Raw genomic sequence first — 14,809 nt, 5'->3', positions numbered from 1 at the left:
TGTGAATATAATTAACAGCAGTTGATTATATATTTGAATGTGGTTAAATGGAGAAATTTCAGGTTGTATATATGGTACTGAAATAAAAATTTTAAAAAGAAAAATCAAAACCCTGTAGAGTCACCCAAGCGCCTCAACTTGAAGATGCTACTCAGCAAGTATTGGACACATAAAAGTATTCTGTAATGTTCAATATACTTTTAAGTAATAATGCAAACTTTAGCCCTCTTTTATAAACTGGAAGGGAAAAGTGGACTTAACATTGCACTTTTGTTTTAAAACAGTAAAGTGTGGCTGCTATATCTTTCACCTTTATAATTAACACAGAAAGTTACATGTATTAAAATTATTGATTATAAAAATTATTGTATATAAATACAGCAATTGGTACAAAACAATATCTAAAATGTAACATTTATAAAATCTGTAAAAAATACTTAATTTTCAGTATAAAATTGGCCAAGTAATTTGCATTTGAAGTAAATGAAGACACAGACTTGAGACTATTTAAGAAAGAAGATAACGAATATCACATCCAATTTTGGGGAAAGGTCAATAAATGCCAAAGAACTTGACCTTTACTGCACCAATGTGACTGTAGACCTTATGCAGATATGTACTACACGGTAATAACACAGAATATGTAAAGCAAAGGAAAAGCAGAGGGTCTGGCCCAGTCTGCTCAAGGAAAAGGTGTAGAATACAAAACATAGAATTTTTTATTTTTAATGCACCAATCAGTGATTCCTGTGACTAGTTTTTAAGACAATCCAAATCTTAAATAAATATTGTCCATTCAATCCTCAAAATTTTTCTTTAAGGTAGAGAGGTGAAAGACTACTGCTAAAAAGCATGACCAAGAAAACAAGGTGTAAAGCTTTTGAGAGATGGAAAAAATCATGGAATTCTTGAACTTGACTCTAACTCTTCTGACAGCTCATGGAGAAGACTAATCCTTTCTTCATGTCATTAGAATTGTGTCTATATGCTTGCATTCCATACACTAGGAAAATTTTAAATAGAACAGGCACAATCATGATTCAAACATCAGTGTAGTCCAATACAATTTCATACAAATGTCAAATCACATAAAGTTAGTAAAAGTTAACTCTTCTTAAAAACCTAACATTTTTCTTACAGTTTTTAAATTCTAGTGTTCTAAATGTTTCTTAATTTTTACCCTAAGGTGCATTTGCACTGAATTGGGATTGCTGCTGTTACCTTTGTCCTTGAAGGAAAACATTAGGAGAGTGAGTTGTTTTTAAGCTAAATGCGTCTCCACTTGATGAGTGTCGTAAAGGAGCTTTTTCACCCAAAAGTGATGCTTCTGCTTCTTTTATTTCCATTGCCCTTTTATATAGTGCAGCAGCCTTTTCAAAATCTCCTCCTTCATAGCTTTGATTTTTTAAAAAATTCTTAAAATGAAAATTAACATAACCTCTTAACAATTCTAAAGGACCTTGTAGGATACAGAAAAACAAGTTACCATTTTTTTCAGCAGACAAAATATCCAAACTCTTCTCCTTTCCATCTATACTGCTGTGGAACACTGCAGTATTTTATATAGATAGTATTAAGACAGTGTAGTAATGGATGTAGGGAATTTGCAAGGGGAGGTAAGGTATTCCCTCTGTCCTCATGTAAACACAAATGAGGAAGCAAAAATCAAACACGATTCATGGTAAATAAGCTCTGAGGACGTCAAATTGACCATTTTGCTCCCACAACCAATTAGTTACAAATGTAAACCATCCTTCACCATTTGCCATTATATACTCCTCTACAGAGCATCGTGCAGCCTTTATTTCACCTCTGGATATGCAGCAATAAATATTCTGTGTTGTCCTAAGAGGAGTCAAAGCTGCTCTAAAAGAGAGTTGGGCTGTAGAAGGAAAGTGAAAAAATTCTTACCTAAGCACAGCTAAATTTTTTAATGTTTCTCCAACTCGAGGATGCATCCGACCCAGGCTGTCTTCATAAATCTTGAATGCCCTTTCATACAATGGCAAAGCTTCAATGTGTTTTTTCTTATTAAAAAAAAAAGCAGTAATGCTTACTTGAACACAGTGGGTTTCTGAAATTGCTTGAGATTAAGCTGGCCTATTGTGGTAAGCACTTAAGTTAATATCCATAGATTAATTTATAAACAATCATAATATGAGATGCAGTATAGTAGCCAAAAATCTGAGCCTTAGACCTGACTTGGTAACCATTTGACTTTAATTGGTAAACATAAGCACAAACCTCTCTTGACTGCCCAGTGAGTACACATCTGTTCTTTACTTATCAGAGGAAAATGCCACAAGCCTAAAGACATTCTTATATAGGACTTAGGAGTCCCCAGTATTTAAATATTAAGCTCATATACTAAACTAAACACTCAGTTGGTGTTTTACATGAAGAGGAAGGAACCATCTTCAGTAGTCTCAAGTATTAAAGGAAGCATTAGAGGATAAATAATCTAAATTTTCTTTAATCATTGGTAATGTGCCATACCTAACTCATGTTTCTCTCTAGTTTATAACAAAACATCATTCATTTGTAAAGAATTAAAATGGGGGAACTTACCATTTGGCTATAAAGAACAGCTAAATTCACCAAGGCAGTTGCCACACTAGGATGCTTTGGGCCAAAGGATTTCTGTCGAATTTCAACAGCCAATTCATACAAAGGTATAGCCTTGTCAAGTTTCCCCTAAAAAATGACAGTGAAATCTGAGGGAAAAAATGTTAAGGCAATAAAAACTATCTGATCAGAAAGCTGTTCCCATTAAGATAAAATATGGTATTAAATTATTTGAGGGAAACTGATGTGGCTCAAGTGATTGGGCTCCTGTCTACCATATAGGAGGCCCAGGGTTCGATTCCCAGGGCCTCCTGGTGAAAGGCAAGCTGGCCTGTGCAGTGAGCTGGCTTGAGTGGAGAGCTGGACCTTGCATAGAGCCGGCCCATGTGGCATGCTGACCCTCACAGGAGGGCTGGCCTGCACAGGAGTGTTAGCCCACGCGGAAAGCTGGTGCAGCAAGATGATGCAACAAAATGACACAGGAGAGAAAATAAGAGACACAGCAGACCAGGGAACTGAGGTGGCGCCAGAGATTGAACAACTCTCTCCCACTCTGGAAGGTTCCAGGTTCGGTTCCTGGTGCCCTCTCTAACAAGCAGACACAGAAGAACACACAGTGAATTGACACAGCAGATGGTGTGTGTGTGTGTGTGTAGAAATAAATAAATCTTTTAAATTATTTGAGGGAAAAAAAAATCTCAGTAAAAGCATTCTTCTCAGTTCAACTGCTAAAGTTATAGAATAGAATAAAATATATGAAGAGATTATATGGTAAAAAATATAAAGGTAAAGTTATATGAATAAGAAAACACTCTCTGATGATTCAGAAAGCCCTTTAGGATCACCAATTTACTTCTCCCTGTTCCTGGTGGTGGAGAAATGTCAGTCATTTGCTACTGTACATAGTTCAGAGATAGCATCATAAAAACTCATTTCCACTTATCTCTTTCGCTTTAAACCCCTTCCAGACTCTTTTAACTATTTCCTGTTATTGAAAGTTGGGCAGAATTGGTAACAATGATAGCAGTGTCCACTTCAGTGCCAACAGATTATTCAAAGACTGGGCACAGTCAGGGTGGTCTGGTCCTAGCACTCTCTCCCTCATTTCTAAGGAACACTTTAGAAACTGTTCAGCTGTTCTATGAACAAAACCCAAAATGGTTTAATTAATTTATACTCTAGAGGTCAGAATCACTCGTCGTTATGTAGAGAAATGATACAACATTTTTTATTCTTAAATCCAAGATAGTTAAAGGATTAAGCTCAAGATTCTCTCTCTCCCTCTTTCCCACCCCATCCCTTCCTGCCCTTTTCCGAAAACTAAAAATGCTTTCCCTCAAAATTTGAGGGCCTAAAATATAGATTCTAAAATATGTATTATCCACTTCTCCTAAAGACAAACCCCATAAATATTTTCCTAAACAAACTTCTTAAAACTTTAATATTAGACCTAACTCAAACAAAAGACTTTTACTTACTCCCTCTCCCTTTGATGTTAATACTAAATAGTTTTTTAAAAAAAGAACCTCTGTGAAGTTGGGATAAATATTTACATTTTTTTCTAACATCCAAAATGTCAAATCTGTTCTTTTTTTCTGACATTCAAAGAAGTCCAAAAATACTTTTTCAGAAAGTGTACACATAAATGCCATTTTTGGTATTTTATATCCAAAGAACCTGAAGGAATAAAACCAGCAATCATCCTTACTCTTGTCTTTATCTCCAGTAATCTCAAGTTTCACTTTTCATAAACACATAAAACAAACTACAGAAGCTACAGAATTCTAAGTATTAAGGAAACACTGTGAAAGCAGAGAAAATACATGAAATTTGGCATGGTTTTTATCAGTTTTTTCTAGCGTTTAGCAATTTTTTTCTATGATAAATTTGAGAGAAATGGAAAATAGCCTTGCTTCTAAGAGACAAACGGATACATGTTTTCATTACCCGACACCGTGGTACTCACTCCAGGTTATTTTGGAGATAGTAGAGAACGCCCAGCTCATTGAGCGTCCGGGCATTATCAGCCGTGTCTTTACCTAAAGTGAGCTCTTCTAACTGTGGAACCCTTCTACGTAAAAGGGCAAATTCATACTGGAGCAAACACAGAAAGAAAAGCAATCACCAAGTAAGCATAATCCGTGATTCTGGAACAATATATTGAGTGTAAAAAAAGGAAAAATAAAAAGATTTTTCTTTTTTCTTTTTAAAAGTAAATCACATTATTTTAAGTGTCACAATGAATCTAATGGTTACTAAGACTACACATTTCCACATGGCATCATATTCTAAAAATAAAAGCTTTTTGTGTGAAAGGATTATGAGATATTTTAGCAAAGTGAACATATACCTCAAAGCGTTTCAAAAGATTAGAAAACAGAATTAACTTGCAGATATTTACCAGCCCCAATGCTTAAACATTTAAACAAGTATTTAAAATTGCACCTAGCACTTTAAGTCATAACAAAGAAACATGCGATGTTTGGATTTTACCAGCAAGTTAAAGAATAATATTTCTTGCTTTCAAGAGAAAGAATTTCTCTACATTTGCATCTAAGATAAAATGTTAACTGAATTTCTTTTATTCCCTTTTCCAACTCTATAAAAAAAGAATCAAACCAGCTTTAAAATCCATCTCCCAAAGTTTAACGTTGAAATGAACTTCAAAATTTTACTAATTTGTTCTCAATAATACTATCCTTTAAATACATATAAGCAAATAAGAAAATTTTTATCCTTTTTCAGAAGTCATTTTAAAATAAAGCTCCTAAATGTGAGAGTTATGCGCCTATATTATGTTATGCCAAAATGCTCTTTACCTCTTTAGTTCAAACTCAACACAAAAAATCTTTCATTACCAAGTTGCCTTTTCTTCTCATGGCTCTCTGATGAATTTTAAAGGATTTTTTCCTAAAATGTTCAGCTTGTTCGTATCTTTAAAAAAAAAAAAGGTAAAATAAGTCAAAAGAAACATGTTCTAAATATCATACTTCAGTGAAATGAAAATATTCCTCTCCTAGTGTAAAAATTGCTTTTGACTATTAAATATATTACTATTTCTAGAAGTGATATTCATATGGAAACATAAAACTCTAACAAAAACCTTCAGGAAACAAAATCTTATGGAATAGGAATGAACGTAGTTCTCCAAGCAGCTGGCATTTGTTTTTAACTGGGTTTAACTCAGTAGGGCAAGCTAACTAAATGAAAATCCAAAATTTGAGTTTTATGTCACCTTCCATACAAGGTAATTTTTGGTCAAATATAAATCCAAAATTCTTACAAAATCTGTGTTAAACAGTACTTCTATAAGTTAGAAGAAAAAATTCTAGTATATCACTTATGATGGAACAAAAGAAATGATTTCTGATAGAGGAAGAGATTCCAATCAGCGGCTGGCTGAATTTGGCACACAGGCTATAGTTTGCTGACCTCCATATTATGCTAATTAATATTCTCAATATTACAAAGCTAATCAGCAATGAGACAGAACTCGAACTCAGGCCTCTATGATTCCAAAGTCTATACTACACCCTCCACGCATCTTCAAATACAGATGAATCTTGTAGTTTTAATTTTGTTAACCCCATGAATAAAGATGAATATTATTTGAACATGGTGCATTCAAAAGAATAGAGAACAAGGAAAAGTACACAGCCACCAAACAAAGCCTATCACAAAAGTACATTAAAAACTGAAACTCTCCCTCATAAAACCAGAGTGTGACTGATCTAAATCTAACTTATTCTGCTTCTGGTACAAAGTTGCAAGTGCTTCAAGTTCCCGAGCAATATGTGGACGGTCCACCCCATAAGCATTTTCTGAGATTTCCAATGCCTGTTTATGTAACTGTTCTGCATTGCCAAACTTCTTCCACTGCACATGCACACTTGCTAGCTGGTGGAGGGACTGAGCAACTCTTGGGTGATCTGATCTAAAGCTGTTTCTCGAATTTCTAAAGACCTCTGCAACGGCACCACAGCCTGGGAAAATAAAAAGGTTAAAGGGCAATTAAAAAATGAAATACTATAAGATCTGTCATCTGATGAACCCTTAAGAATCTTAGCACAATAAATGAAAAGCTGTACTAACCCCTTACAAGGAAAGAAGAGTAAACGTGTCAGACCTCATGAAATCCCACACCATCACTGGCTCCCCGATGAAGTTACCTGACTAAGAAGGCCTAGATCTTTGAGAAATCGCCCCAGAGTTTTGGAAAGATCAGCTAAGCAAATCATGGTCTCCTCGCCTTCACAGTCTTTCTCATACTGCTTCAATGAATCAAAATATTCCGCTGCCATCGCACTTTTGTCTATGTCAACAAACTGCCAATAACTCAGCAACTCAGCAAAGTGTCTTCTGTTTTAACAAATAACAGTAATTTCATAAAAAAACAAAATTTAAAATAGTGAAAATGCCACAATTCATATTGTGTTAGTTACACTGATTAGTAGGTAAGTATAGTATAATAAGGTAAGGCTATAAACTTGGAATGATCTCGACTTGAATCTGTGTGACCTTGAGCAGGTTGTCCCACCTTTTTCACTTCATTGTCCTTATCTGCAGAAATGGAGATACCAACACTATGTGCTTCAGGTGTTAGACAATGGCACATAGTAAATCCTCCATAGCTTGGCTGTTATCACTAACAACATTATGATTACTCAATAATAGAAATTTATCTGCATCCTTCCTTTTTAGACATCTCATGATATATATAGTTGACTGCTGAACTTACCCCAAAATCATCTCAAATGATGGAAATTAGAACAGAAGAAACTATTGAAATACAGCAAATTATCACAGTGTCTGTGTTGTATTTTCATCCAGAAACAGATTGATGAAAGTAAGCTTATTCATTTGTAAATGATATTGAGTAGGATGGCAGAGCTGGTAGACCTAAGAATGAATTTGATTTCCGAGCAAACACAGAAAAGTGGGATGGAAATCAGAAATAATGTAAGGAGTTCAGTGAAGAAATTTGACTGTTCACTGAAGAGCAAAACAAACTATGTTATGAGAAGTGACTAAATTTCTAAGTGAGGCAGGAAAATCCTCATGAGGCTCAGGAGATCAGAAGTACGGCTCATAAAGAGGTGGTTCTGCCACTGATAAATTCAAACAACCTGGAGGAGACAAACAAAATAAATTTATGACTCACAAGGTAACCCCTTCTTTAATTTCAACACAAGTAAGATCCTGTTTGGAGCCCAGAGTCTGATTTAAAGGCCACACTTTGAGTTGTCTGAGGTCCTGAGAGGCAGACAATATGAACAATTCTGGGTGCTTAAATTCAGTAAGCTATAAACCTGCCCCAGAAGACATTCCAGCTCTGATTTTATGTTGCAACAATTACACTATCATTTTACTTTTACTCTTGGAAAAGAAGACTTCATGGCATATTTGCAAATTGTCCTAAACTTTCTCCCACACGATACTTCAGGTACCACTATAAACTGGACCAGTTTTTAAATGGAAAATGCCATTGTTCTCTTTGCTAAACTGAACAACTATTTTAAATCCATTTTATTGTTTCCCTGGACAAAGATGTTCTACAACAAGTTTCTTACCTTTTATAAAGGTTTTGAGATACAAAGAGATTGAGGAGGCAATGCTGCAATTTCTGCTTACTTCCCTGCTGCTGAAAAAGCCAAGAGAGTTCGTCTGCACTTCTCCAAGTCACTCTGTCCTGACTATTACAAGAGAAGGGACAGTACTCAATGATATCTTCCCACAATGAGATTGCTTCAAACAGTCTTCAGGAAAACATATTTATCATATGCCCCTGACTCTTTAAGAATACTCTATATTGAGAAAGTTAGCTCAAAGTCATAAACTTTACCAAACTATGAAAATAAATTCAATAAAATTCAGTACCACCAACCAACCAAACTCTAAAGACATTTCCTAAAATTGAACTACCAAAAAAAAAAAAAAACTTCAATGGATCTAAATATACACCCTTGGATACACAATGGCACAAATATTTTAAACTATTTAACTAGAATTAAATAAAAATAATAAAAATAATCCTGACTTGATTTCACCTAAGTTTAAACCTTTGGAAAAATATTAAGGACCCAAAGGTAGAGTGTGTTGTAGAAGCTACATAAGAACAACATGGACATTTAGAATACCTTAGCTGCATGGTGAAATACTTAGTGAGCTTTTGCCTATATGAAGAAATAATGCTTGGACTGTCTATATACTCCAATCTTACTGTTTCCCAAGCCTGGAGAAAAAAAGGAAAAATAATACATCTTATTTTCTCTAAGTTGCTATACATATAACAGTGAATGTCTAAAAAAGAATTGATAATTTTTTCAATTTTATAGCTGTGTAATTGAAATGGCATTTGAATATTTTTAAATTCAGGATATATTCATGTGAAAAACATAAATTAGAATAAAGATATCTGTACTAATATTTTAAGAATTCAAAATGAAATTGAATTCAAAATTTTAGATAATATATTAAAGATCCCATAAATTTGGAGTGAAAAAGTACTAAAAAGAGTAAAACATATTTTAAAAATACACAATAAAGGAGAAGGTTAAATCAGTGAAATAACAGTCACACCCACAAATACCATAAAGCATACTCAAATAAAAGACTTCATTTGTATTTGTACACATCTATAAATCAACCACAGAACTGCAAATGATAAAATAGTATTAGCCAATATATACTAAGCATTTACTGCTCTGTGCCAGACATCATGTCTACCATCTCAGAAGGACCAAGGGCTGTCTCTTTACAGTCCCTGGGATAAGCTTGAAAGTTGCCAAGGTTGTGGAGCTATTAAGCTATGAAGAATTGGGCTGTGAATGGAGGCAGACTGACCTACAGAGGACAAGCTCATTACTATAGTGTAATTAAATGGAACATAAAATTGAAAACAGTATTCTTTCTCTTCTAAAAAAATTCTACTTTTAAAGTAATAGCTACCCCTTTAAGGTAGTACATAAGCAAATTTTATAGCTAACCTAAAATCATTACAAAATCTTTTGTAATACCAAATTTCAATTTTGTCTTATATTTGAAACATTTAAAATAACAACATTGTAAAACCATGCGATGATATGTTGATGTTTCTAAGCAAAAGAAAAAAGAAAAAAACCTTATTACAAAGTTATTAAAATGATATTTACTTGCAAATGTTGAAACTTGAGTCAACAAACACATCTTGTATAAACTGTGAAGAAGGGAAGTGAGGGCAGTGCAGGACGTCTCGGGATAGTTCCATCAGTTCTGATTCACTCACACCATTGTGACTAATATTGACAAGGCAGAGAATCTAGGGAGAAAAACAAATCCACATGATCATACAGCACCTCCGCAAGTAACCAGCAGTCATTTAAAGTTCTACAATAATTCTTTTGTTAACTTTTTATTCAAACTTATCATTAAAATGATGTATTAAACCAAAAAAGATTTCTGACAATAAAACACACCATCCAAAAGGCTTAATCAACTAAGAGTGCATATATAAGATTTAGCACACCAAATATAGCACACACAGAAAAAAAGTGTAGTGAAAAGTAAAACTGCATGAAATGTACTATTAAAACTGATGCAGGGTTCCAATTCTGGGAAGATGGTGGAAGAAAATGACCTTCCTACAACAAACACCTAACAGTACCTGACAATGTAACAAAACATTTCTAAATGCTCAGCTGAACTTGCAGATTAAGAAAGGGAAATCACCGAGTGCCAAAACTGAGGCTGAGGGTGATAAGGTGGCGTAGGCATGGCTGAGGTGACAAGACAGGCAGCAGGGCCAGTAACTGGGATTCGCACGCCCAGGCGAGGAGCTGGACACGGAATGCTTGCCAACACCAGCACCTCCGAAAGGCCCTACCTCCAGTTAGGAAGTGCATGAGCAAAACATGTGCCCATAGGCACAGGACAATGACAAGAACGCTTATAGATGTGAGGGTGGGACAAGAAGTTAAAACCCCAGGAGGGAAGCGGATGTGGCTCAACAGATAGAGCACCCACCTACCACACAGGAGGTCCAAGGGTTCGATATCCAGGGCCTCCTTGACCCATGTGGAACTGGTCCATGTGCAGTGCTGCTTCATGCAAGGAGTGCCGGCCCACGCAGGGGTGCCCCCGTGTACAGGTGCCCCCCATGCAAGGAGTGGTCCCTGTGCAAGGAGAGCCGCCCAGCACAAAACCACAGCCCACTCAGGAGTGGTGCCGCACACAAGGAGTGCTGACGCAGCAAGATGACACAGTAGAAAGAGACACTGATCCCCTGTGCTGCCTGACGAGAATACAAGCCAACACAGAGAGTGGCTATTGGAGGGGGGGAGAGAAATACATAAATAAAATCTTAAAAACAAAAAACAAAAAACAAAAAACCCAGGAACCTACAAGCTGAGAAATTAACATAAAAATGGATTCAAGTTCAAACTCTAAAAGCAAGGTTGCTGGAGATAAAATACTCAAAAAGAAGAATTAAACACACAAGCAACAAACAATTTAAAAATGTTAATTTTAACTATATGATACTGATACTTGGAAACAAATTTTTAAAAAGATGTGCAGGACCATTACGGAGAAGACGACAAAACACTATTGAAAGACACTAAAAATTGACTGAATAAAGGGAGGGTTATTTAGGTTTCCATGGAGGAGAAAACTCACATAATTTTCCCCAATTTAATCTTTAAACTCAATGCAATTCCAATTAAAATTCATGACACTTGCTGAGCCATTTCTAAATTCATATATGGCAAATTAGCCAAGACAATTGTGAAAAATAATAATGAAAGGGGACCTGCCCAAGCAAATAGCAGGACTTACTTTAGAGTTCTAATAACCATGACAGTGTGGTATTGGCAAGGGGCAGAGAAAACTGGAGCAGGAGAGTCTAGAAACAGGCCCATGGTAACATGTGAGTGTGCTGCTTGACGGGGGCTTTACATTTATCATGCAGATACACTTACATAAATGATATCTAAGTAACTTTATGAGAGCTAAGTTTTTTGTAAACAAGACATAATAGGCATTAACTGTTAAGGAAAAGAGTTAATAATTTTGACCTCATCAAAATAAAACTTTGTATTATGAATGATACAATAAAGTTAAAAGACAAGAAACAAACAGTACACTTTTATTTGCCAACTCTATAACGAAGGATTTGTATGCAGTACATTTAAGAATTTCTATGCATTTCATATTCTTAAAAATGAAAATAGTTTGTAACAAAACACCTATGAGAACTTGTCACAAGAAAAAAATTGGTATTTATGACCTAATCTTTCAATTCTTTTGCCTTGATTTTATTATTTCTTGGTCATTTCAATCACCTTACACAAATAAAGAATTCTAAAATGTAATTTAAAATCTTGGTTATACAATCCAAGTGAATTCCACCATGGCTTGGGAATTACCTGGTTCTTGAAATGAGCCTGAAAGGTTCTGCTGGTGTTTGTTTTGTTTTATACTTTTTTTTTTTTAAAGATATCTAGATTACGTTAATGGTACATAAAAAATGTAGGGGATGCCCATCAGTCCCACCCCAGCCCTCCCCCACTCCCTACACCAACATCCTTCATCAGCGTGGCACACCTGCCACAACGGATACACACGTCGGAGTGCGCCACCAAATGTGGACGGTAGCCCACATTATCGTTCACACTCTCTTCCACACAAATTTGTAAGTTATGACAAGATATACCATGGCCTGCATCCATCACTGAAACATCATTCAGGACAATTCCAATGCCTGGAAACTTCTACCTGAAAGACCAACCCCAGCCTTAGCCCCAGCGCCACACAGCGCAGGCACCTCTGCTATCACCCCATCTTTAATGCTCTGCAGTTACACGTTCCTGAGCTGGCTTCTTCAGATATGCTGAAATATATAATGACTTTATAGGAAGGTTTTTTTGTTTGTTTGTTTTTTACAAAAAGACAATTCTAAACTGTGATCAAAAAACTTTATTACTTGCAGTGCAATTAGGATTGGCATTAATCTCACTAGAAGCAAGAATGCCTACCTTACCTTTTCTCTTCTTCAATATAAAACAAATCTAGTCAGATTTATTAAATTCTCACCCAGAAACTTTTGTTAATCCTGATCATGGGGATATTAAATAAATTGAAACCTATACAGAAGTATAAGAAAGTTTGAAAACATGAGACCAATGCTCAACTGTCTTTTTCATTTTACTTCAAATGAATTTATGGGTTTGTTTTTTGGTATTTTTTTCCTTATTTTTGTAATAAGTAATCAATACAGGTTATCTTTCTAATTTAAAATATATATCAGTATTACCACTAAAAAAAAACAACTCCTACACATGAGAGTAAGACAAACAATATGTTTACAAAATGGGGAAAGGACTTGAACTCACAATTCACAAAAGAGGAAACAAGAATAGCCAATGAATATAAAGAGATGATAAATCTTAGTGGTAATCATGACAAGGCAAATTCTCCCAAGACATCATTTCTGGCTAACAAGCTCACTATGGTTGCAAATGTACCTGTATATGTTTATTTCACATATTTAATCACAAATTTTAAAAAAAGTTTTACCTTAATTCATGTATAAAGTAATCGTCTTTGCATAATTTCTAAATTATACTTTACCTGTTTCATTAGTTCTGTATCATTGGCCATGGACTCCTGTATAGATTGCAGAACAAGTCTATATAATGAAACAGTATCTTGACACTGGAAACACTGATGAAGTACATTATCTAAATTTCCTCTCTGCCTAGCACTGTTGGAATTGAGAATAGATTTCATTTCTTATGGCCTACCAACATTTGTGAAAGTTTGGGGGTAAATAAAACAATACTGTTTCTATTTTTTGTACTGCAATTGATAACAGGAATTCAATAAAACATGATGCAGGAAAATGCAGTTTTATGGGGCTGCTAGAGTCATTGAGTTAATTTTGGTGTACCATTTAATTCAATTCAATTATCATATGCTGGGACTTACTATGCATTATTGAATATATGCTGCTATTCATTATGACTATAAAAATGAGTAAGACATGGCTCTATCACCCAGAAGCATGCCACCTGTATATATACAGAAAACAGGAAAATAATTTTATGTTAAGTTTTATTAGTTAGTTACCCATGCAAACTACATTTGTTTACAGCCAGAATTTGGAAAACAACAGGCTAAAAACAATCATTAAAGAAAAGGTTTGTTTTAAAATAGTGACACAATACTTACTAGTAGTCTCTTTGTTAAACATTAAGATGTGTAAAGAACACAAAAAACAAAAGTGGTCCATGGTCCCTTTTAAAATAGATCATTTCAATAAGCATTATGAAATGTATGGAAGAAGTCTCACATTCTAAAACTGTACTTATGCCAGCTACTCAAGTTGACAGCTGCCAGATACAGTGCTACAAAACTGATGACAGTAGAAAAGGATGGTAGAAATATGGGTAACTGAAAGTTTTACAAAACTGTTTTTTCATTTAAAATTTGGTGCTTACGATGAGAGTATGGAATTAAATGCTAGGAGTACTCAATTCAGTGTCTAGAAATACGAGTTGTGGTAGGATTATTATCTATTGTGATTGATACCTAAATATTAAATTTTTTAAAACTCTGGTTTAGAATAGACTAAGGATAAAGATGTATGGAAGAAAAAAGGAGTGGAACATTCTAATGCCTTACTGAAAGGCAAAATACTAATGGATATGTATAAAAGAATTTCTATTTTAAAATGAAAAGTTTATCAGGATTTTGAGAATGGAGACAATTACAAATTCCAACTGTTTTTCTTTGAAATTGAACAAATGTAAGTTAATAGTATGAAATGTTAATATCAGCCAAAAAAAAAAAAAACCACAACACTATACTAGGTGAAGGAGACCAGACATGGAGTACTACATATTGTGTGATTTCATTTATATAAAATGTAAATATGAATCAGTTTATAAAAATGAAGTGAGATTAGTGGTCATGTAGGTCAGAGGAAGGAATGTTAAGGGTTGTGGAATCTTCCTTTTTGGAGTAATGAAATTGTTCTAAAATTTTTGAGATGATGAATGTACAACATTGTGATTATACTAAAAGTCATTGATTATACACTTTGGAGAGAATAGCCAGAAGCAGCAGCTATGTAGAGTGGGGGAAGCATAGAGAGATGAGAGGTGAGGCATTTTCTTGTTTGTTTGCCTGTTTTTGTTTATTATTATCATTGAAATAATGAAAATGCCCTAATAATGATGAAGCAATGAACACACAACTACACGCTTAT

At 34.7% G+C, this 14,809-nt stretch overlaps 1 protein-coding gene and 1 long non-coding RNA gene across 2 annotated transcripts in view; both read right to left on the bottom strand.

Moving 5' to 3' along the window:
* Positions 1-1,324: 1,324 nt before the first annotated feature.
* On the bottom strand, positions 1,325-2,654 carry LOC139437779 (uncharacterized). The gene is made up of 3 exons (XR_011647683.1): positions 2,569-2,654; positions 1,912-2,027; positions 1,325-1,395 (listed from the first exon to the last, which is right to left on the bottom strand). It is a non-coding gene; the product is annotated as an uncharacterized lncRNA (long non-coding RNA).
* Positions 2,655-3,553: 899 nt separating this feature from the next.
* Positions 3,554-14,809, bottom strand: part of LOC139437772 (nephrocystin-3-like) — a 33,832-nt gene continuing 22,576 nt past the window's right edge. Inside the window, 13 exon segments of the mRNA XM_071212453.1 lie at positions 3,554-3,704; positions 4,532-4,659; positions 5,424-5,499; positions 6,308-6,497; positions 6,500-6,548; positions 6,735-6,924; positions 8,136-8,258; positions 8,703-8,797; positions 9,221-9,253; positions 9,717-9,738; positions 9,740-9,802; positions 9,804-9,862; positions 13,171-13,303. Of these exon segments, the coding sequence (XP_071068554.1) occupies positions 3,554-3,704; positions 4,532-4,659; positions 5,424-5,499; positions 6,308-6,497; positions 6,500-6,548; positions 6,735-6,924; positions 8,136-8,258; positions 8,703-8,797; positions 9,221-9,253; positions 9,717-9,738; positions 9,740-9,802; positions 9,804-9,862; positions 13,171-13,303 (1,312 nt within the window).

Source organism: Dasypus novemcinctus, chromosome 28, assembly GCF_030445035.2.
Source record: "Dasypus novemcinctus isolate mDasNov1 chromosome 28, mDasNov1.1.hap2, whole genome shotgun sequence".
NCBI classification, from domain to species: domain Eukaryota; kingdom Metazoa; phylum Chordata; class Mammalia; order Cingulata; family Dasypodidae; genus Dasypus; species Dasypus novemcinctus.
Note: the sequence above shows the minus strand (reverse complement) of the source record. Positions and strands in the feature narration are given on the sequence as shown.